Source organism: Bombus flavifrons, chromosome 7 (assembly GCF_040668555.2).
Source record: "Bombus flavifrons isolate JBK064 chromosome 7, iyBomFlav1_principal, whole genome shotgun sequence".
In the NCBI taxonomy this organism is placed as follows: Eukaryota; Metazoa; Arthropoda; class Insecta; order Hymenoptera; family Apidae; genus Bombus; species Bombus flavifrons.
In genome coordinates, this window is record NC_138448.1 from 16744885 (window position 1) to 16768994 (window position 24110).

Here is a 24110-nt window from a genome sequence, read left to right on the forward strand (position 1 = left end):
ATAACAGGCAGGCTCGATCAACCATGCAACTTTTTGTACTAATAGAAATCACATTTTCGTATTTGCTTTTCCTATCTTGCGTTTTACGCTTTATCGTATTAAACGTAAGTTACCTAACCCGAAACGTAGCAAGAACGTAAGACGTAGAGTATTGGAAAAACATCTATCGTTATACAGGTAAGAAACAATTGCGTTAAAAAGAAAATTGCGCATTTTTCATCGGTTAGATATGGATATAAAGAATTGCACGTTACGGGATTAACTTAACAAGGACGCCAGGCCAACTAACGCGGCATTATCGACGCTGAACGTGGTGAAACCAAATCTGCAAGGATCGCTAGCGATCCAGCCTATTTTCTGAGTCGAGGCGGAAGCACGTTGGTCGGCGATGGCGTTGGACTGCTGCTACACGATCTACTCAACGCTCTGTGAGGCTCAACGCTGAGGAAACTCTTGTCGCTGGTCGGCGGCGCGGAGATGATTTCTGGCTCGGCAGGACTGGGACAGCGTCGTTGCGAGCACGTTGACAAGCTACTTCTCGATAACGTTTGCAACGGTATTTGGTAGATTCTTATCGGCTTCCAGTCGCCCTGACTGTCTATAGAAAGCAAAAGACAATTATTCTCGATTATATCGATTTCCTACTCGTATCAAACTACTATAACGCAGATACAGTGTAGCTAACGTTCCTAACGTCATGGTTTTCTAGACTTTTCGATTTAGCAAGTTGTTCGCACAGTGTTGCCGCGTAAACGTGTTTATCGCTGCAAGCTTATTTTTGCTAAAACATATCGGTATAAATAAATAAATAAATAAATAAATAAATAAATAAACATTTATGCTATTAGGATCGCGCGAATAAGTAGAAAATGACGAACGGTTTGGAGAAGACGGACACGTACTTTGCTGATTGGATCGAGACGTAGAAGATTGGGGGAAAGGAGGCGGACTGGAAACCGGTTCTTCCTTGTCCATGGGTTTCGAGTCCAGGCGAATTCTTTCGCATTTTCCAGGCAGAAATTCTGGAGCCGTTGTGGCGAAGAAGATGTCTTGCTTCGAAGTGATTAGATTGAGGTTCGGCATGGCGATCGTGTGCACCAAATTTCCATTGATTATCAATCGTATCTCCATGGTGTCGTTGGTAAAGGCGATCACGTAGGGGAAGGCACAGGCTGAAAGTTTGTATCGGGGCACGAAGGATTATCGAAAAATAAAGAACGATAAAACGTAAAGATATAAAGATACGTTACCTATTGCCGCAGGAACGGAATTCCAGTTGAAATCGAATTCCGTTGCTACGGTATTCTCTTGCAAGAGTTTTTGAAAGTGACACGTATCTGCGGTAAGAAAGGCAGGTAAGCGAGTATCGATGGACCACGTCGTTGTTGCATCGCTGCCACCGATTCTTCCTCCGTTTAACCATAATTCTACCGTTTATTATATTTATTAAATTCTTCGGTTTTCCATTTTGCCTCTTATTCGACTTTTAGCTAGATCGATATATACGTAGGTAGGTTGAAATTGAACGACCACCTATCTTTACATTTTTTCTACCTTTAAATTCAGATTTTTCACCTTTATTTAGCTGTTTCATTTTCAACTGTACTTTCGTATTACGCGTACGTCGCTCTTTCGTCGAGTATACTACAAAGTAACAAGCCAAAGAACCTTTACGTTTTTTACTTTACTTGACGACTTTAATACGTTCGATCGGTTTAGCGTATAGCGATGCGTTTGCTCCAAGGTCTATACTATATATATATATATATATGTGTGTATAAATACGTACTGTTGTAGCAGAGTAACAATTCGGGTTCTTCGTCTTCGCAGAGGTCCAAAGCAGCCACCACGTGTGGTTTCGGTGTTCCCTCGATGTGAAGAATTCTCGTGCTTCCAGAAGCTGAGATCAATTCAAAATGATGTCGGACACCGCAGCAAAGCGTCCATTCATTGTTCGAATCTGTATTTTCTACTATCGTTACTAACGTCGGAGATTCGCTGGCATTCAACTCCTTCAAATGCAAAAATCCTTCCACCGTATCTGTGTCTGTAGCGGAACACCATGCGGTCCACGCGGCGCTATGTTTCCATTGGAAAACTATCAAACGTCGGCCGACCGCTACGCACTAAATAAAATAAAAAACGATATCCGAATTACGAAGATAATCTGATTTTCTCTATTATCGTCATCCATCCTATATTTATGTTCCTATATTTATAATTTACTCGAAATACTTGGTCCGGTAGATTGGCGAAAACCGGTAAGATCGGCAATAACAGGATGCTTTCTGGTTCTCGATGCCATCGCCATTCATACATCGTACACGCACCTATATTATACTATACTGTGTTTAGCGACGCGATCCGAAAAACTTGGAATCACATACACTTGGATACAATATATTTCATATTTCGATCGGAGTCTGCGATCTTTTAGTATTTTTACGACAATTCCGAGCTTCGTCGATAGTTCGTTTACGAATAGTTAAATAGAACGTCGATAGTTCTCGTCGAGACGGTCGTTCGTTTACGTCGATGATACCCTGTTTCGACAAAAGCAATGGAAAACACTCGCCTACGAAACACGTGTAAACTTTCGCCACTTGACAATACGATCCAGATATTTTCAGCTTCGAATCGTGTTCCAAGCGATTTTCAAGCGTATTACCTTAAAAAACATCTCTTACGTCTAAAAACTCATCTTTATACGAACAGCCAAAGCTTCGACAAAGATCGTAAATTATCGAGCTTTTAATCAACGATTCGGATATAAATATACACAGCAGTGTAACAGATGTAGCTTCCATGTGCAAACAACTCTTAAATAAGCAAAATTACATAAGAAGAATCGATTCCAAGTATAAGCGCTAATTCGAAAATAATTTCTTTAAATATTTGAGCAACGCGAAGCAACGATCGTTTTTCGCGTCTGTCTACACGTTACAAACACGATTGCTTTATGTCAGCCGATCGACGCGAGTTACATCTGTACAGCGGTTTTTACTCGAGAATTCTTACGTAAATTGTTGGCAACTCGAAAAATAAGCAGCCACTGACCTTCTTCTACAGCAAGGTTTTTCGTCGTCTCGAATCGATTGTCCAAACAGCGTCTAGGTATTGCCACGCTATACAACGTACAGTCTATTTTATAAACATACGTGCCACGTACTGCGTACGTTCGGTTAAAACGATAAATCGAAATAAGACGAAATATATATATATACAAGTTACGAAACAATCAACTTTCCACTCGACAATTTCAATTCTTGGGAACAATTTGAAAAGCGACTGTCGTCTATTCTTTTTTCTCTTTCCTTTTTCCTTTTCTCTTTTTCTAGTACATACCATGCGCAAATGAGAACCACCAGGCATAGTAACGGTGTATAAATGGCAGCCCCGAGTTCTAGGTAGTCTTCTTTCCTTTATATGCGCCCGTCCTCTAACAGCCAAGGGACGAACACGAACACGAGTACGACGAATCAAGGGCTTAAATTTTGTAGTGGCTCGCGTGAAATTGTCGCAATCGTTTTCTTCGCTTTCGTCGCCGTCGTCGTCCGCATCGTCCTCGTCGCCATTGTCTTCGCACTCTTGATCGTCTTCGCGATCGTTTGCAATTTCCGCACACCTACTCGTCGTGCTATTCTCGAATTCTCTTAGACGAAAAACGTACACGTTGCTATCTTTGCCTTTGTCACCGGTTCGAAACAACAATATTCCGTGTTGCTCGACCACGTCTAGCTGTTTAATTTGCACGGACTCGTCGAAGATCAGTCTGTGCGATAAACTGTCTGAAACAGAAAATGCATTGAAAGGTTCTTGCGTTTTATAATTTCGTAGTTAGAAACAGAGAAAGAGAGAGAGAGAGACAGAGACAGAGACAATCGTCTTTCGTGCATACCCATCCAATGTTAGCTTCGGTTTTCTCTGTCCTCGACCCACTCTCTTCTTTTATATATTTTATTCCGTGCAAGGTAAAACAAGACTTTGTTAAGGCTCGATTCACCTTCGATCAGAAAAGTTCCATTCTCGGTAGCCAAGATCAGCTTGTTATCCAGCCAAACGTCCCCGCATACGACTTCGTGCGGGAAATCCGGATAGATACACCTCGGCTCCCACGGTCTAGGCTTCAAAGGGCCAGCAGTGGCCAAGGAAGTTGGCGCCAAACCTCTGACGATCGCTTCGAGTTTCAGGGCCTGTCCGACGCGCACCATCTCCACAGCACGGGTCTCCTCGCGACGTCGACCTGGAGCCTCCACGACATCCGACAATGCTCGTCGGTTTAACATACTCTGCGAAAATTTCATCGATTTTCCTTTCTACGGGGAGGGTGTGCCAACGGTTAATACATACCGTACAGTTTTCGTTGCATGCCAGACGACGCGGGCGGTTCGGAAATTCGTGCAAAAGCGGAGGAAAGTGGGAATTTAACGTTTTCACGATGATTTTATCGTTTTATCGTTGTCGACGAAATGTCGCAACGCGAAAAACGGCAACGCGCTGTTAAAAGAGACGCTCGAAGCCAGAATTCATTCGTTGTATCATCTTTTACGTACTTGTTATCGTGCGATAGCTTTGGTGGAATAACGCCTACGTACAAGAAAACGTGTCAAAGCTCGTGTAAATATCGTATTTCGAGTAGTTTTATCCGTGTAGACGAATCAATTCGTAATAAATACTGGTGATAAATAGCCGTGATCGCAATTATAAGAGCAGCGTACTAATTAAAAGCAGCTCGACCGAATCTTCCAGCATTTTATCGAAAGTATTCTAGTATTTCTTACATGCCTTTCAACTGCGATTGCCAACTGTTGTTTCTAGTTACAAGTCGTCTGACAAATTTTCAACACGAATAACGAATAGGGCTTTCGAGTACTCGTACATCTTCCATATGACGGTAAAACCGTGTTATTTTATCGATAACAACGAATAAAGCGTTAATAACGAATAATACCGCAAGCACGTATAAATACAGAGATGTTCGATACTCGATAACGACGAATACACACACGTGCCGATAATACTGTCGCAAGTAGGAGCAACTTTTTCAAAGAAGGATCTAAATATGATCGATCGATTAGACTTACGTTGCTCTTGCTCTCCTGCGAGTGTTCTTGATACATATCCCGGAGAAGAGCGTCCAGGGTCCTTTCCCTTTTTCGAGCGAACGTTGGCGTGTTGAACGTAGCTTTCTCGCCGTTTATTAACTTGACGAGAAGAAATTCCCGCAGCGTGTACGGGTCCTCGAACACAGGTGGGCATGGAAGGCTCGGACCAAACAGAGGAACGTTTTCGTCGCAGTAAATGGCCACGCGCCATCCTTTGCCGTTTTCTTCGGCCGATACCACGGCAAACACGTCTGTATTCGTAAATGTATCGCGTGAACATCGAATTAACCATCTTATTTATCCTTAGGAAAAGATACAAGAGAATGGCGAAAGACACGTTGGAAGAAAGAACTATCTGCGCAAGAGTGGCGTGTATTTGCGAGAATGGGCCAACACATTGTTCGCAAAGGTGCGAACTCGTCGACCACCAGCTGCAAATTTGTGCCGCGCATCACCCGTTGTAGCAGAACCGACAAAAACAGGTCTGCAGCTTTGCAGCCGGTCGCTGGGTCAGCTTATTTACGGTAAAAATGGTTTCTCGCCACCCCAACCAAGTGATATCGTCTATGGTATACCGTTATGTAAGATACGATGTATACGTATTCTTACTACGATTCTTACTACGCGTACAACAGCTCGTCGTTATATTACGGGATTCTTAGGAGCTGCGACCAGGCACGCTCTTTCTTTTACACGGAATATCAAGATACATACAATACAAGATACATATCAAGATACACAACTTGGTACGAATTTTACGCACTCGTTCGTCAAAATGGCAATTACGTCGACTAACGTTTCCCTCGACCTCGAAACCAATCATTCACTCTCGTTCGAAATATTTCTCCACACGATTCAATTATATCGCAGCTTCCGAAAAAGGTCGCAGCTCTTGGCTACAGAGATGGAGATTATTTATTATTTATTTATTGATATTTAGCTTTTACTTTGTTCTTTGCTCTTTGTCTTACCGATCGATTAAAAGTGATATTTGAATGTCAGCCTAGATCGAAAAAATATAGATAAATGGCGTATCGACTTACGGGTAAATTGACTTTTGATGCAGTTTGGGTTGAAAGTGTCTATGGCGTTCGAGTCATCCGTGTAAATGACGTTAACGATATCGTTACCGATGTGTCGCTTTCTCTCCAATTGTTGCGGGTTGTCCTTCGAATAGGGAAGCATCGTACTCACATGGTACATCACTTCGTGTCCCGCGTACACCGTATAATAACTTTCGTTGCCAGTCATGTCGCCTGCAAACGTTCACACAGAAACACATACGTATGACGTACGTATGACGAAGAACGAGTCCTTCGCACGAGACGTTCGCACTTTGAAGAAGAAACTCTACGCGCTAATAATAACGACGATAAACGAACACGAAAAACTAGCGTTTACCTTATCGTCGACGATATTTTCAAACGACAGCTACCACCTACTAACCATAGAAACGGAAATAAGAACAGTACCTTTTACGTCTAAACCACCTCGATACTTGTCCCAATTCTTCAGTTCTATCCTCTCGCCCACAATTTCCAGGAACTTGTCAAAATCTGGACTACCCTTCTCTGTAAACCGAGCGGAACAGATCGCGTATCGAGACGAATTACGAATCAACGTTGGAATCGTATTCTTCTAAAACTTGAAACTCGGTATGAAACGGATACAAGGTAACGGTGCTACAGACTCGCGAGAAGCTACTTTTTCGTACGATGGTTAAAATGCTTGAAACGAACGATTGAAACGAAACGGTTTAAACGGTTAGAATACGTGGAACGCGTATCGCAAGAAGCGACAAACAGCCAACGTGTTTGATCTTTAAGCGAAAGCGACCGCCGTTCTTCCGCGTACTCGTCCAAGTTTCAAGGGTTGGTCGATTCGTCTTGGTTAAATTTAAATCGAAACTTTTCATCCACTTACCATTGGATAGCATTTCGTCGTCGGTTGTTTGCCCTTTCTTCGCGTATATCACGCCGAACTTGAAGTTGACGGAACCCTCTTGCTCTTCCAGCAATAGCAGATCCTGCGATGCAAAAATTTGCAAAAGTTCATCGTACGTCCAACTTGACCGTCTTCTTCTTACGATTTCCTACAGTTTCTCTGCCGTTTTCCGACACACACTTGTACAAATAAAGACAGAAAAGCTGTTTCTTATTAAGTTAATCGCCAGATTGGCCACTTACCTTTTGAATTTCGGGGGAAAAAACCTCGCGCGGAGCCTTATCGAGTTTCTCAAGACCAAAGAAATTGCTGAAATTTTACCAATCAGTTGTTTCAACTCCACTTAATTCCAATTTAATCGAAGAAAATTAGCAATTAATAAGCGGTAAGCAAGTGCGTACCTCAAGATCTGCCTGATCGTCATCGTTTTGTTGGCAGAGTATGGCAGCGATATCTTCTGTGCGCCCTAAATTTGTTACTCTTTCATTCATCGATCGCTGTAAACTTTTTTTTGCCTCGCCTTTCTCTTACATAGTCTTTTAATACGTAATAACATCCGAAGAAAAAGTGGCTATAAAAAGTCACAGTATCGCCACTGTTTAGTAATAACACGGTTCGTTCTACCGTTTACCTACTAATTAATCAGACCTAATTGCAAGAATATTCGATTCTCTAGCACTTGGCGCGGTAGACTTTCGTGCGTTTCGTTCTATGAAAATGAAACGCGGAGAACGCGATAAGTAGATAACGGTATCCTTCGTTGCCAGATAAGGCTATGTGCCGATACTTCTTCTATATACGCTATACTATATGTATATACTATACACGCGTATAGCGTGCAAGCGAAATTCATTCATAGCAAGCGTACCGACGCCTATCTTTTTATTACTTTCGATTTCTGTCCAACATTTCGCAACGGGATCCGTCCATTTATTCCGCAATTCCTTCATCATTACTCGTCTATCGAATAATCTTTAAAACGACCAGCTAAACGCGATCAGCTTCGAGTATCGTGACAGATATTCTTGTTTCCGTTGTTTCCGTTGTTTCCGTCCCGTGGAACCCATGTACACGAAACCCGGTACACGAAAAACCTATCGTTCGTCGAAGTACGATGTTACTTTTGAATGTTTACTTTTATCACCTTATCACCGATATTTACGTTTACGTGTTACTTTTTCATTCGTTTCAATCAAATCATCGTTTATTTCGAATAGAAAAGTATCCGACAAGTTGCGGTAGTTGTCATAGAGATACAGTCGAATACTCACAGTTTTTCTCCATAAAATAACTCTGTAATGCGGCACGCTTTGATCGCTGACTTCGCTCGTCACGACCGATAGAAACAAGGGATTCCTTTCTTGGTCCGCAGCAACGTAATTTTGATGCACTGTAAACGAATTTTTCATCGAATGACAAATATTTTCGATATACGTGTAAGTAAGTAAGTAAGTAAGTAAGTAAGTAAGTAAGTAAGAAATTATACGGACTGTCGGAGGAGAACGGATCGAGCTAAATCCAAAATAAAAGAATAGGATATCGCTTGAAAAACGTTCCTCTCTCTTATCCTGTACATATATATCTAAAAGATATACTAAAAGATATATATAAAGAGATACTCTAAAAGACTCGTATAAAATCCTTAAACATAACAACGTGTTCTTTACTCACGCTTTCCGAGAAAGTATTTGAAGTACCAGCGCGTTTGGTACTCAGGATTCTCCAATATCGGCGTACTCGGTGATCCGAACATCTGCACACGTGCAAAATCAGTTTCGCCACGGACGTAATCAAATTTTCTGTTAAACGAGGGGAAAGAAGCGGCGCAAGTGGAGAGCGGAAAGGAGGAATATTGCGTATTTCATGCCTAATTTCTATCTTACTGGTCAATTATCTAACTGTACAGGCGAACGAAATACCGCCTCGCTGTATAAAACAGGCAGAACGATTCTTTTAAAAAATTGCATCGAACGAATTAGGATCGCTAATAAATAAGTATCTTTTAGAAACCATTTACATATAGTCAGTTACATCCTTTTACATAATCGGTTACAGCGACCAATACCCAAAGTAAACGCATTCCAGCATCGTTTTATCGAATTATCCGCGAAACTGGTACTGCCACCGATCTTATCTCAATTCGTTAACGATAAATTGTATATGGTTCGTTGAAAAGCACCACGACGATCAGTCGTTCACGGTACGTAGATGGATACGTACGTAGATAAAAAATGAAAATTATACAAGCGTGGCATATCTGGTTTCTGGATATTTACGAGTTTGCTCGTTCTTCCCAATATTTCCAACGTGTCAACGAGTGATTTTGTACGTCGTTGAAACTAACATACCGCCGTAACAAAGAAGAAGGAATTTTATCAAGGTTGAGAGAACGAGTTAAAAGCAAACGGATTCGTATAATTACTGATTTCTTACTTCTTCTTTCTCGCCCGGGGAATCACCGTTCTCCACTCGAAATCTTCTTCCATTGTCGGACCCGTCTTGCTCCATTTGTGGCAGCTGAAACGCACCATATCGAGAGACTAACGTTAGCGACCGTGCGAATCTCCTCCGACGACACACGGAAAAAGGAAAAGAAGACGAGAAACAGATAGACCGTCCCCTTTCTCAGCGCTATCGTTTCTTTCCTTTCCGTATCGTTCCTTTGGGAACGCGTGCACGAAAAACTATTTTAGAAACGTACCGTGTCTCGCCTATTATACGTTATAACGTAACCAGACGTTATCGGCACGATCGTTTTGGCAAAATTTGCCAAAGCCAAATATGCACGGGTAGCGAATACCAATAATTAGACGATTGTCGATTTTCCCACTACGGTCTTTCTTTTTCTCGGCCCGTACATCTATATTAAATCGATTCTCCATACAAAAACGACCATCACGCTGCTCTCCAAACTCACCATTTCCACGCTGCCGTAATATCGCCTGGAGAGGACACCCCGCCTCGAAATGGCATCCGTGCTGCATCTGAAAATATCATACGCGTTTAAAGTTCTACCCGGCCACGACGAAACGAAGAAACGGTTGCGGTCTCTTTCGCCCAGCTTCCTGCCCATGTTTATTGCTTCTTTCCCAGCGAAAAATCTGGGTTAACGACGCCCCTAAGAAACACCAACACGTTTCCCGATGAAATCCTTTCTTTAGGGGCAGACACTCGGTCGCAATTATTTTTCACCCGAGTTATCCAAATAATTCCGCTGTACGATTTGCCGCTGCTCGTTAAAACTTTCCACGATATCCGAACCATCGAATAATAGTTTCTCGTTTCTCTTGTTTTCAGTCGAATTCAGAGTGGCGAGTGAATTTCCATAGCAAGGTTCGTCGATTACCAAAGCGTATAACGTCGGTTGGCGATCGTCGAACCGGTAGCGAACTACGACCAGCCCGTAAACGCTGCTAAACACGCTGCTCTATTACGCGTCGATACGATCGTCGTTGACGTATTTCTAAAAGAACAAACGATTAAAAATATGGAAACACGTAACTCGGAGAGATCCGAGGACAAAAGTGGGCGAGAAATTGGATAAACTTGGTCTTTTCTTTTCTTTCTCAACGCCAAGCAGCTAGAATCATTAGAGCTAGCTGTTGCGTCAAGTGGAGGAATTCTACGCGTTTCGATCGGCTAACACGCGTAAGGCAAGGTCCGTGGAAAATTCAAAGGATAAACTATAGTATCCGGAGTGGACAATTTTTCAGCCTTTTGCCTTTTCTCCTCGTATCTTCTCGCGGGTATTTTAGGTGTTTTCGACGAAACTCTCTGTACGATCTTAGCCATAGCGTACGATAAGGTATATATATACATACACCTCGATTCTAGCAATGACCTTCGACACAGCGCGAATTACGTTCGTACTCGTATAGCGATACGAGCGATACGCGTCGCCGTCTCATTCGATTCAATCATTCGTCTCAAGCGATGCGCACACGGAGCGTAGAATCGTAAGCGATGATAAACGGTTAGCAGAGCAGCGAAGGAAGTTTCCAACGAGAATTTATCCGCAACGAGATTTTCGCCCCGCGTTAATATATAAAATAGCGCGCGTTACTATACGACACGCGTTATACCTGCTATATCGTATCGCAAACTCACATATCGCTCGGCCGTTTTCCGACCCAACGATAATAGATTATGTTTAAAGAAACGTACGCATGATGGCTGGATCGTCGGTGAAGATGCGTGCAACGAGCAGCGGACGACAAGGCAGGCACGCAAACCGATCTCGACCTGTTCCTCTGGATCGTCCGAGAAGCAGCAGGCAACGTCTCTTCGTCGCTGTCGCTTTCCGTCACCGAATTCCCATTTCCAGCGCAACTCTCCCTTCCCCCTTTGCTTCGCTTGCTCGAAAGACTCTTCTTCTCTATGCCGACGGTCGTCGACGAGGTCGAGCTCACCGACAACGAGACTGCCGACACGTTCGTCGACGAGCCACTCGTCAACGAGACTCCTCGCAAACGAGACACCAGCTTTATGTCCAAGCACAACATCTTTCCGTTCTCTCTTCTCTTCTCTTTCCTCTTTAATCTCCCCCTTTAAATAGTTTTCCCGCCATCTTTACCCACGCACGGTTTCCGCTTCGGATCCGTTTCGACTATCTCGTAATTGCTCGAAACAGCCGAAACACCGACTACTAGAAATTTTCACCTTTAATCCGATCCGGTAAAAAATTTCCCTCTTATTATACTTTGGAGATTTCCTACCAAAGTCACAGCAACGACAATTCAAATCGATCGCTGTGTTAGATACGTTATAAACGATTACTACGTTCAACGACGAACAATACCGCCTTTCCTGTTACTTGACTGTAGTCACGCGCCAACTTAACGACCGATTTACGCAAAGGAAAAACAACGTTTGTTCGTTTCGCCTCTAACTTGCCCTAAAATCGAATTCTAAATAGTTTCTTCTTTACTTCGTCCCGTTTACTAAAATCATTCCCCAACTTTTATACCAAAAATGAAGCGTTCGATGTTTGCTCGTTCAAATTTTCCAGGCATAAGTAGCTTCAAATAAGAAACCGTTCGAAAAATGCACGCGACCAGCGAGTCAAGATATCATCTTCGTATCGATGTCGTAGAATGTAAACACTTTTGGCAAGAGTGTACAAAATATGGAGCAGAGGGCAAAGGGATAAGCGAATACATTGTTCGGAGATGTCGAATCGATCCGATTCGAGGATCGTTTGCGAAATTTCATTATTTAATTAGAAAGAAAGAAAGAGAACGTCGACCGATAACCAGATTCGAATTCTCGCCTCGAATCCATATTTCCAGAAAGAGAATCAGAATTCTGTTCCAACGGACTTGAAACTCTGTCGACACCTTACCACGGCCAGTATTCCGTTCGCATAATTATAATAATTTCTCGGTTCATTCTTATTAAAAGCTACAACGAATTCCAATGCTTGGCCATCGTAACTGTAGCCACCAACTGTTGCAGCGACTACGAATTCTATTTATTACAGCATTTACTATTATTACCATTTAATTGCGCTCGAATATATGAAGTTTCGTATCTTTACTCGTTTAGTCGTATATATTTTCATACGACAGCGAGAAATTTATTTTCCAAAAAACGAAGCATGTATATGGTATATGCATGCAATTCGAACGCTGTGAAAGTGAGCTTTAGCGAGTTTTACATTTCATTCCGATTTATACGTAGATGCTGAACTTTGCATATACGTAGCTCGAAAATCACTCGAGGGCGAAAGATGCGAGAATTTCGAACAAAAGTAGCAAAGTAACGATTAATGTAACAAGAAATTCGGATAACAGTCTAAACTACAGCCTTAAACAGAGATCTCTAAGTATATAACGAACTCGATACCATCGCTAGTTATGCTTAAGTTGAAAGCTTCGGGGTTGATAACATTGGTGCCAAGTTGCGTGATTTATTACCATCGATAAACCACCTTTTTTTAAAGATGCTGGCTGTCGGACGCGCGCGGACATCCATATCATTGACCGAGTTTCCCTGTTTCGCAGGTCTCTAACCCTTTTGAAGATCGTGGCTACATAATGGAAAAGAATACCGACGACACTGACCGAGTCCCTTTGCCTTTGCTTTCCTCTCAATTTTTGCTTAACCAGATCTTTCACGTTGAACGAAGCGGCAGTCGATAGGTTGATTTTAATAACCAGATTTCTCTTCCTCTCTCTCTCCCTCTCACTCAGCTTTGGCACGTCGAAGCTCGGTTATCGCGCCTGGATTGTAAGCGCCCTCCTCCTCCTCCTCCTCCTCCTCCTCCTCCTCAAAAAAAAAAAAAAAAAAAAAATGCGTGCGGTTATTCGATATAGAAAAGTAAGAGAGATAGAAAAAAATGTACTTCTATTATCGATAATTGACAAGAAAGATCTTTTTCTCACAGTCTAAAAGATATTTGATGCTGAATCGGTCAATATAATTTTTTGCTAGGACTGTAAAAAATTTCATTTTCAATTCGATTAATTTTATTTATCGATCGTTATCGTCGATAGAGACGTACGCGCGTTTAGTTTTCCGCAAAGAACGTTTTAAGGAACGATATTACTTGTACACGATATCGAACTTGAAACGGTGCAACATGGAATAATTTTCACTTTTCGTTATTAATTTCAGCAAAGCGTCGATCCCTTCGTTTTTTCTCCCCTTTCTCGTAAAAAAAAAACTTCAAAGTATCAAACGGGCATATACTCGTTGGTTAAATACACAAAAATTGAAATCTTTCATTTACGAATTTCGTAACGTTCTATGTAGTCTCGTTCACACTCCGAAAAGTGCCAAGATCTTCGGGCAATCGTTTTCATTACCTATTTTACGATGCCCTTTTCGTCCCATTACGACCACCGTCACCATTATATTTGATCGTCGAACGACTCTAAAACGAATCGATCTCGGATTATCTTCCAATAGAAAACCGAGACGCGTGCTACCGATTCTCATAACCGTCGTCCTTTCTTACAGCCTCATACCCGTCACATAGACACCAAACAGTTTCATTATCGATGATTCTCACAGTCGATCATCGACGATCAACGGTTCGTTCGAGCGTAATAGCTGCACATAGCCACTGTCGTCGAGTTCGTGTCCGGACGACCTGGATCTCGGCCGCCGCCGTCGATTCAGCTTACGTATCGTATCGATGGGAAAAAGAAAAACGAAAAGGCGTGATAGAAAACGCGAGTGAAACGATAACACACGGTAGCAGTGACGTTACAGCGTCGGTAAGCACGATATCGATAAATTGTGACGAATCGATCGAGTATCGGATGGATGAAAAATCGAAGAATTTGCCACGGGTCTCCAACCCCGACTGACAGAGGCAGGACACGACCCTTTCCGAACGAGGATGCAGCGAGTCACGATCACAGAGCAAGTACTCTTACTAACACGGCGACTCGACGACTGGCGCCGCGTCGTCGAGCTCATTGGCTCTCTTTCGCGACCCTCCTCTGACGCCCTCCGCCCCTCTCTACCGAGATCTATCTCGTACGCTTTCTGTCTTACCGCGCTCGCTTCGTTCCTTTCCTGTTCGCGACCTGTATGTGCGTGCTCTCTCTATGCATACGCCTGTCTCTTTCTACCCTACCAACCGACCTACGTGACGGCGCGACGACGCGGCGACGCCGCACCGCAACGCGCTCTCTCCCTCGCGCTTTACATCGGCCAAACCTCCTTATCCTCCTCGAATTCTGCGCTTTGGACATTTTTCCAGCGTTACATATAGATTGGATAATAAAAAGTTGCTTAAAAATTATACCGCTACTACTATACTATACTATACTATACTATACTATACTATACTACTACTATACTATAACAAGAATATTATGTATATCGTACTGTGCGCTGTAAAATTGTATTATATACTTATATTATTAAACTGTATTATATAGTTATATCGTATTACTAGTTATATTGTATTTTTCCGAGCAAAATACTTTGCAATTGGTAGATGCCTTATATTATCTAAAAATATGCAGAAATACTGCAGTACGTTCTTTACGGATTTTCCATTTTCCATTTTCCATTTTAAAGATTTCGATCGTGCAAGTTTGGAATTGTGGCGGTGAGTCCGTTCCTAAAACCTCTTTACGATCCTTTCGAATGAAATATTTTCAAATTATAGAATCGAGTACGATACAACTACAGAAAAGTCATTTTAAACGTGCAGTCTGTTGTTTTGTATGTTTAGTTGGAGAAAGAATTTCTGCCAAATCACTGAAATACATACACGAATGAATCGCCAATCGCGATTACCGTGGAAATAACATTTTTAAAAACATCTATTTACTTTGTCAATCGCATAGTATAATTCTTAAGGCATTTTAGCGCGAGATTCTTCTGCACTTACGACAGATCTAAAAGCGAAGCGATACATAGAACGTATATAATATGTAAAAATATCGAAATTATCCAAAGTATACAAATTATTAGATGAAATAATTTTCTATCTAGATTACGTCTTTTTAATTATATTCGGCAAAATATACAATGTAAATATTCGATATTGCTTATTTTATCATTAATAAGCCCAATAAGCCGAACGAGCTTAAAACCAACATTTTAACTGTTTTATTATGTTTATTTTAAAAATAACATAGAAACAAACTAACTTTAAGTTATAAGATCAAATAAATTATTTTCCAACAATTTTCCACTTTAGTCGACTGCTTCAAACGAATTATGATAACGAATAATACGGATTTTAGTATCAATTTGAACTTTAAATATTTTACATACATTTTAGTTTTCAAACGATATACAGCTGAATCGTTTTTATTAAGAGTATATCGCAGTTTATATTTTCTTCTGGCTGTTTCTTTCATTTTTTCCCTTACTCTAGTTAATTAGTACTTGTTACTGCAGTAACAGGCATTATGGTGTTATTTTTGCGAATATAGTTCTATGTATTAATTAACCAATTAATATCGGAGAATAATTGGAGATAAGATCGAAATAAGATTGCGCTTCAGGGTATAATTCGTTTAATCTGGAATATAAAAATATTAGATATATGTATGCATGCTTGATTTGCAAGTTGCTATTTTGTTAAACATTTTCGTTGTCAATAACAATACGTATATATATATATTAATAATCAGATACTATGTATATTATTATTATCTACTATTTTAGATGAATGACGAACAATAGTTTAGTTTATTCATTGAGTAAGCTCGGTGGTTTAGTTTATATTCTTTACCTTCGGCGTACACAGTTATTGTTTGCACCGAAGGGTGGCGTTAAATACTCCGTCCTAATCAATCGATCCAAGCGTTCAATGACGGCCATTTGGTAAAACAATTCTCTTTGCGGTTAAGATATTTTTCCAAAAGCATTCTAGTTTCTTTTATACCAATTGTAAGATATCGAAAATCATTTATCTCTCCTAATTAATTCCTTACCTACAGTTAAACTAATAATTTATAATAATTACTCTATTCGTTCGTAACAATTTATTCATGGAATGTATTCATGGAATCAAGGGAGCAAGTGCAATTTAGATCAAAGGCAACCAGTTTTCATCATCCATTGATGCGTGCTACGATTGGTAAGTCTCATGGTTTCGTTTCTTCGATGAAAAGTTCAATGTTCATGTATAATTATTTGGAACCACATGCTGTACATATTCTAATTGATAAATTTCAATACATACGCCGTGGGACGCTTAATTGTTCGTAAGATAGATAATGTTAGGTTAAGTGAATTGTGAGTCCATTCTGTACAATGATACTTATCCATCTTGCAAGGAAAATTAAAATTCTATTCTCTTTTTCGGCCGAAACACGCGTCGCGTGGATCCATTGATTCTTTCGAAAGATCGCGAACTCGTTCGTTCGTGCCACGATTTTTATTTGATTTTCCGATTGATTGCAGTTTCTCTTTGGCTTCTCCCTACTTTTAGGGGGACATACAGTGTCAGTAGCTTCGTTTTCTTTCTCTCGTTCCAGGTTAGACAAATGTGTCTTTGATGCCGAATGCAAACCAGTGGGGCTACGAATTGTCGTACGATGTTTATAAAGATCGATGTAATCATCGTGTGAGATATAGATATTGCGCGATGTATCCTTTGTTTGAAATTTGGAAAGATTCGTGTAAGGGCTGCGTGGAAGATGAATGTTTATAATGTAAGATGTATACGCCCTTTTCTTCTTTTGTGTAGATCGTTTGACTTTCCGTATCTGCTTGTATCACCGTCACCCCTCCCACCACGCCACTTTGGAAGCTGCTCAGCGAAACTAAGGTGCGAGGAGTCCATTCAGCCGTCTTCTTTTCTATCGATAACATGGATCACGTTGCGTCAGGTTTGTAACCCATTCTAACCTATTAGTGGCGTCACTTCTTCATTACTGTCATTACTATATTTTTTACTATCTTTTGTATCTCGTTATTAATATCGTTTAATTAATCCACGTTTATTTAACGATTTGTCGAACATTCAGATAACGAAATTAGGTGGTTTTCTGAAATGTTTCGTTTGTATCTCTCTTCAATCATCTATTTACAAAATGATACTGTTACCGGTAGCTTCTATCGTAAACTTTCGTAACAAAATTTGAGTTTGATCGTGTTTTCACGTAATTATTTTATACACTTCTAGTTAGTTTTTGTGCAGGTTATCGATCGATGGCAGGGATAATATAGAAGTAACAGGAATATTAATATATGGACGCAACGACGATCAACGATCAGTCTGATGAATTTTCATGGAAATCTGTTAATGTTTAATTTATTTTAACTAAGACAGCTGTGTATGAACGGTTCTATTGCCCTTTTATTCGAGCATGGGTAACATTTGGTATACAATTTATGTTTACTTTAAAATATTACTTTAAAATACATATTTCATAATAGATCATTTCGTAATTATTTGGAATACTAAGATGAAAGTAAATACGATTAAACAAATCACTTTTTTTCATTCAAATATATGAAATCATTCTCTTATTTCGAACGAACTTGTAACAAATTATTTTATTGTTTCAATGTAATTCGTAGTGTAGAATTCTTGATAATTTAACGATAGCTTCGTGTAGACAGTTCGAAACATAGAAATCTTAATAATAATAGCTTTAACTATTTCGATGGGTATTGTAACACACTAGGTATTGGTATATCGAATTCAAATTATTTTCTATATTATTTGAATTTGCTATAGATTCCCTCATATATTGCAACTTTGTAACTTATATCTTTTTCATAGAGGTGGCGCGCAAATAGACTCAAATACTTACTTCAAAGCAAATCTTCGCGCGCGTTTCTCTAGCATTCTTTAAGCATTCTTTTAGTTGCGAACTTTTGAATTCTTGGAAATATTTTCGAATATTTATAACACGCGACTGTTGTGTGTCAACTATGTTTCGTGTTCTAATAACGAACATTCGTGGTATGATTCTCGCAAATGAAGTGATCGATTCCCTATTTCGGTTAGGATAATAGAGATGGTTAAATGAAGTATCACACCGAGATAACGGTTTACAATTCGCACTTTATTCCAACAACTTTGTAGAGAAGATAGTTAGGCTGGTGCGTATAGATAAGTTCAGTAGGTGACTGATCTAAGGGTGGAAACCCAGTCAAGAGATGCTGACTGTTTTAGAGATGGAAAATCAGTGAAGTTCGGTGACGATGCTATGGCGGAGGAAAGCTAGCGATGGGTGTGTCTAGCGCACGGGACCATCGGATTTGTTGGTGACAGTTTTGACTAGGAAAGTGAGGGCAATAGTCATTGCTTCTGATTGGATGAGAAAAAGGTTGGTGGGCAAGGAAATGTTCTAACCGCCGCCGAGAGAAAGTTGCTAGCGAGAGACACCGAACGTGAGAAAAACCCACTTCCCCGTATCTTTCCGTAGTAGACAATAAATTTAAGGAACACTTGAAATAAAAGAACTATGAAAATGCCAAGATTTATGGTGGGTCCTGAAGACTATTGAGGGTACGCAGTAACGATGTGTAGACATCTGGCTGCCATCTTGCCCGCGGATTGGTTTGCCCTGGTTTGCGTACAGAGTCACCGGACGTAACATTATGTATTAACGATATTAACGATATCTTCTGTTTTGTTGTAGACATATCACAGCTTCAACTTTTCCGTCTTCTTTGGGAATGTTGTAACAGTGGCTCGGAAGCCAAGAACGTAAGTATCTTTACATATCGTACTTTAATTATGTCTATTCTGTATATTTTGCATATTTTGTGTATTTTGTATATTTTGCTTTCAACACTATTAATTAAGGAATACAATTTGATTAAAAATTTGGAAGGTTAGAATCTTCTCAGGTTATTCTTCTATCAAAATAAAAAGAGTGTTAGTTAAAGTCTTAATATCGAATTGTAAAACAAATAACTAACATATTTCAGAAGTTATTCTAGATTTTAAACTTTCATATCGGAGTTTCAGTTTTTGCACTTATCCAAGTTTATTAGCATTTCAATCTTTATTATTACCAAAGTTACAAATTTAATAAACTTGCATTTTTCATTGTCCCCAGCTTTCCAAATAATCAGCAATCGTTCATCGTGTTTCGTTCTGCAACAGTTTTTTTACAACCTCTATTCCCACCATTGGACTTTCAACGGTTCCTGTCTGACGTTAGTCTTTCTGATGACATTCGCTGGGATAGCGCGGCGATTCGATGGCGTAACGCTTCTGTTCCTCTGCTTCTAACGGTGAGTCGCATGCATTTCTGTTCCTTTGGTCACTCAATCGTGTCGCAGTGATGGAAAGATGCGAATCGGCATGGGTGACTACGTGGGGTTGTATTACGTAGAATTTTTTGCCAGCATAATGACCGCGGATACTTTTTAAACCCGTGAGTAGTAACATTTTTTTCAAATCTTTATTTATTAGTTCAGGATAGGTCTAGTTTGAGAATGTATGCGTGGTACTTATAAATATGTATATTAATATTCGGTATAAATAGGCAAATATCGACACGAATATACCCGTGTCGCATAAATATATTTGATCTTAAGCGATGAATTTCAGTATAAATAGGACATATCGAAGCGATCTTGTTTGAGCATCTTGTAGTGGAGAAATCGGATACCCTCCGATTTCGTTGTTTCGGGAGATGCAATCGTAGCTGAACGATGTTGACGATACATGCAACATACGATATACAATACAATACAATAAATAATCTTCAATTTGATTTTCTCTTTTCGTGACAGTATTAAGTCACGTTCGTTTATTTGATTTCAGATAGAGTTCAAAATATCAATAAAAATTCATTTTTATTCGTACAAGAATGTGCGAAGTTTTACGTGCAAGAAAAAACTTGGCGGCATAATTTTGAACGTTGCCTCCGCATTTTCGAAAAAGTGCTTTGACGAAGAGATCGACCGAGATTATTTCTATCTTGATAATACATTCAGAGTCGATTATTCCATTTCATCGAGTCTTAGCCTTTTTTCAATTAACCTCTTTTTTCTTTTTTAATTTTGCAATATTAAAATGTTGTTGTGATTTATGAAATTAATAAAGTAAAGTTATTACAATATGAAACGAAGTAATAAAACATAAAATCAAAGAAAGTCAGTCCGTTTCATCTTTTTAATCATCTTTTTAGATCAGGATTTTCATGTTTAACCCTTTCCGTGTCCATCGTCAGGACCTCGTTTACGCGCCCAGGTGCTACTCGAACGGCAAAAAGACAAATATAGTATTTACTGGAAGATGAATAAATTTTAGATTTTTTTGCGTGAAAGGAGGGTGGACGCAGCACCTCCCTCGCGGTGAGACCCCGACAATCAGTATTACTTGATAAGTATAATTACTAATCGTATCGCTATACAACAAAGCAATGAACTGTATAACTGGTGTAATTATTCATTATACGGCAAGTAATATGAGCTAATTGGCTGCGACCCTGACTAGGTTAGGCAACTGAATAGGTTCCGATCGATGCATCTATGGTATATTACGTTAGTGAAATATGATTTAGCCATAATTTTAAAGTGTAACTAATAATAAGTACTTTTAGTATTTGGTAGTATATATATATATATCTATCCATATCAACCACGCGTACACAGTATAGGGTATAGTATAGAAACTAATAGAAGTAGAAAAATTAGTTAAAAGAAGAATTTGTTTTTCGAGGTCCTACTGTAATTTGCTGTGATTTACTGTAATTTTTTAGGTGTTGCACACATCAAATAAATATTTAAATTTCCAAATGCAAAGTTAATATAGAACGGTGCTGCAATTTTCTTGCGATAAGCTTCGTTTCTTTTCAACGGGGATGTACGTGTCTTCGAGCTCGGGCTTTTCTCGATACACACAGGTATCTATCGATGCGCATTGTCGTTCTCTTCTTGTCTCCCTCCTGTCTCTTTTAACAACCGCTTTAACAACTTTAATATCCCTCTTCTTCTTTCTCCCCCTTGTCACCCTCTCTCTCTCTCTCTCTCTCTCTCTCTATCGCACGCGCGCGCGCGCGCGGTCGATGCGGTCGACTTCCACTTGGTCGAGCGTGATCGAAATTGATCTACGCGGTATAAAAGAGTACCGCCGTGCCGGTCGGGACACCTCGGTCGGCCCGATAGCAAAAGAGTTAATTATAAAGAGGCGAGCGACAAAATCCGATACGTCGTCATCGCGGTGGCTAACGGCGACGACCAACGAAGCCTTATTGTTAGTGCACGCTCGTTCGATCGCAAACTGAACGACACCCGGTTTATCGGACCACTAAGAGATCGATATACATATAGACGGTAGGTAGGTCAGCAGAAACACTCGATTTCATGTTGAAATAAAAAAGCATAAAGCTGGCTTTTATTTGGGATTGGCGGTTTTAAGATTCGATTCGACCTACGAGTCGATATCGTGTACGCGGTAACGGCGAGAGCGTGTTTTTATCGTGATCGAAGGGACGTTGTATCGATGGAGAATTGCGATGACGTTACTCTGTTTTGCTGCGTACAGAGATATGTATTGTGTCAACGGTCGATGAATGTCGTAATATCGTGCTGCGAAATATCGTCCGCTTAATAGGACTAGCGATAGGAAAAAGAAGAGTACATTTTTCGAAAAGTCGATTCGAAAAGCCCGAGTGAGCGTAAGAGGGACGACGAGGAGGGCAAAGGTTGGCTGGAAAGTGCAAAGGAGATGCCAGGCGAGGAAGGTTACGAAGAAAGTTGGACGACAATACTAGAGAAAGAGGCAAGTCCTAGCGAGATAGCCCGTATGATATAGTCAATCGATCGAATAATACGCTTGCAATTTGCAAATTTTCTCGTATTTGGTTATATATTCTGTTTATATTACCAGGTAACTCACTCCTTTGCCTGTATCGCAAAAATTTCTGCTTCGTATATGGTATATGGTATATGGTTCTGTATTTTCTCTTATTGCTCTTTACGAGCTTACATACGTTACTTACATATACGTATACGCTGTTTGTACGATATAGATTATAACGTAAAGATAGAGTACGATTCGACGTATAGTTGTCTCGTATATGGATTGACTGGAAGACACGGATTAGACGTAAAGAGGGAATTCTTCGAAAGAAAATTCCTATTTTACAACTCGATACAAGCTTTGGACAAATTGCAACAGGCGAATCTATAAGCTAGGATTTGATAATATCGTTAAATTCTTGCGCAATAGGGTTTCACTGTGAACGTAAAATTCTAGCACCGGCGTCAACTTAAACGTACAAACAAACGAAAAATATAATATTTCCACTCACCGTGCAGTCCATGGTAAAACCTTGGTGCCCTCCAAACTGATGCTCCTCAATTCGTATTTGGATCTGTGTCGAAGCGGTGAACCAGGCGCGGCGGTGGTCGCGTGGAGAACGTTTCTCATACTCTTGGCGCTACTTCCGGTGAGCGCGTGTCTCCTGCCTGTTGCACCCTCCCTCGTCGATTGGTTTGTCGATCTCTTTAAAGAACTCATCGCTAATACGAAGATTTCCTTCTTAACCAGCAACTCTCTCGCATTCTTTCCAGCATTCAATCTCTCAACGACTTTTTCGTAAAAAGCATCGATCAAAGAAATTTCGATGTTCGTCTCTAACAAGGTACATACGTATCGGGAGAATATTATTTCCAAGATAACGTCACTTACCCGGCGATTATTATTATCCGGAGAGAAGTTTTTGGAGGAAATTGCTCAAAGTATCGCGTTCGTTTCAAAAAAATAACATGCACAACGTAATTGTTTTATATCGTTTCAGGATCATCGCTCCTTCTTTCTTAAAGTATCGCAACTAACGTTCTTTTCGTCCACTTAAAGATAATCATTCGTCCACCGATCGATACGATCGAAATCTTATAGAAATCTTATAGAAATGTCCGTTTCTTTAAATTACGTTCAACCGGTTTATTCCAGAAAACGGATAGACATTTTTAAAACCATTTCACCAATTGTTCATCCATGTACGTTGATTTTCGGATAAACGGTTTCGAAGACGGGTTTACAGTGAATTTTAAATAATACAATTAATCGGGAACTTGAAAAGCAGCGCGTTCCGACACAGCAAGAAGTAGCTTCAAAAGTATCGCAAAGTATCGGCAAAAGAAGCTTCCATGCTGAAGCTGGCTAACTGTCGAATTCCTCTTGAAATTTTACGTCCAATTGCCTGCCATTCAAACACGATCTTTTAACGCGTCTTCCTACTTTCCAAAGATTCGCTTCCATCGGTCTTTTACTCGAACATACAACTTGCTTTAAGTACAGTTCTTTGCACTGCAATTTATAGACGATGGTGGAAATATCAGGTCAGTGGAACCGAACAAGAGTGGTTTTTCACAACATTCTTCGATTATCCTGTCCTACGTTATAAACTAATATTCTTCGAAGAACAACGTGTATTCAGAGCATTTCGTAGGTCTTTTCTCCTCATTTATATCATACCATTAAGATATCTATTAAGGTACTATCAAGGTACCATTAAGAAACGAACGTTTCTTCTATATCGTTAATTTACTTTGCCACGAAATTTTACATCGAAATCGCTCTGCGTTCTCAAACTCGACTCGGATCGATTCGTTTCTTCTTTCTTGAATTTTTTTTTACAGAATTTTAGAGCTACTTACTGATCGCTATCG

At 40.1% G+C, this 24110-nt stretch overlaps 1 protein-coding gene and 2 long non-coding RNA genes across 7 annotated transcripts in view; 2 read left to right on the forward strand and 1 right to left on the reverse strand.

Moving 5' to 3' along the window:
- Positions 1–326: 326 nt before the first annotated feature.
- On the reverse strand, positions 327–23273 carry LOC138182159 (GTPase-activating Rap/Ran-GAP domain-like protein 3). 4 transcript variants are annotated; one of them, XM_069117779.1, is made up of 17 exons: positions 22748–23273; positions 9967–10033; positions 9483–9566; positions 8721–8802; positions 8321–8439; positions 7451–7515; positions 7292–7358; positions 7029–7131; positions 6578–6676; positions 6149–6361; positions 5085–5356; positions 4004–4289; positions 3346–3788; positions 1790–2126; positions 1251–1337; positions 903–1172; positions 327–598 (listed from the first exon to the last, which is right to left on the reverse strand). In XM_069117779.1, exons 1-17 carry the CDS (start codon positions 22954–22956, stop codon positions 351–353), a joined length of 3051 nt encoding a protein of 1016 aa, XP_068973880.1. In that variant the 5' UTR covers positions 22957–23273; the 3' UTR covers positions 327–350. The 4 variants fall into 4 exon arrangements, with proteins under 4 accessions (XP_068973880.1, XP_068973879.1, XP_068973878.1 ...); XM_069117778.1 differs by lacking the exon at positions 22748–23273 and adding an exon at positions 11214–11654 and having other exon boundaries at positions 4004–4250; XM_069117777.1 differs by lacking the exon at positions 22748–23273 and adding an exon at positions 11214–11654.
- Positions 16515–19582, forward strand: LOC138181839 (uncharacterized). 2 transcript variants are annotated; one of them, XR_011173617.1, is made up of 4 exons: positions 16515–16599; positions 17212–17353; positions 17665–19185; positions 19541–19582. It is a non-coding gene; the product is annotated as an uncharacterized LOC138181839 (long non-coding RNA). The 2 variants fall into 2 exon arrangements; XR_011173618.1 differs by lacking the exon at positions 16515–16599 and adding an exon at positions 17028–17143.
- Positions 19629–24110, forward strand: part of LOC138182163 (uncharacterized) — a 37332-nt gene continuing 32850 nt past the window's right edge. The window contains exon 1 of the long non-coding RNA XR_011173734.1: positions 19629–19718. This is a non-coding gene — a long non-coding RNA (uncharacterized LOC138182163). The remainder of the gene's footprint in view (positions 19719–24110) is intronic.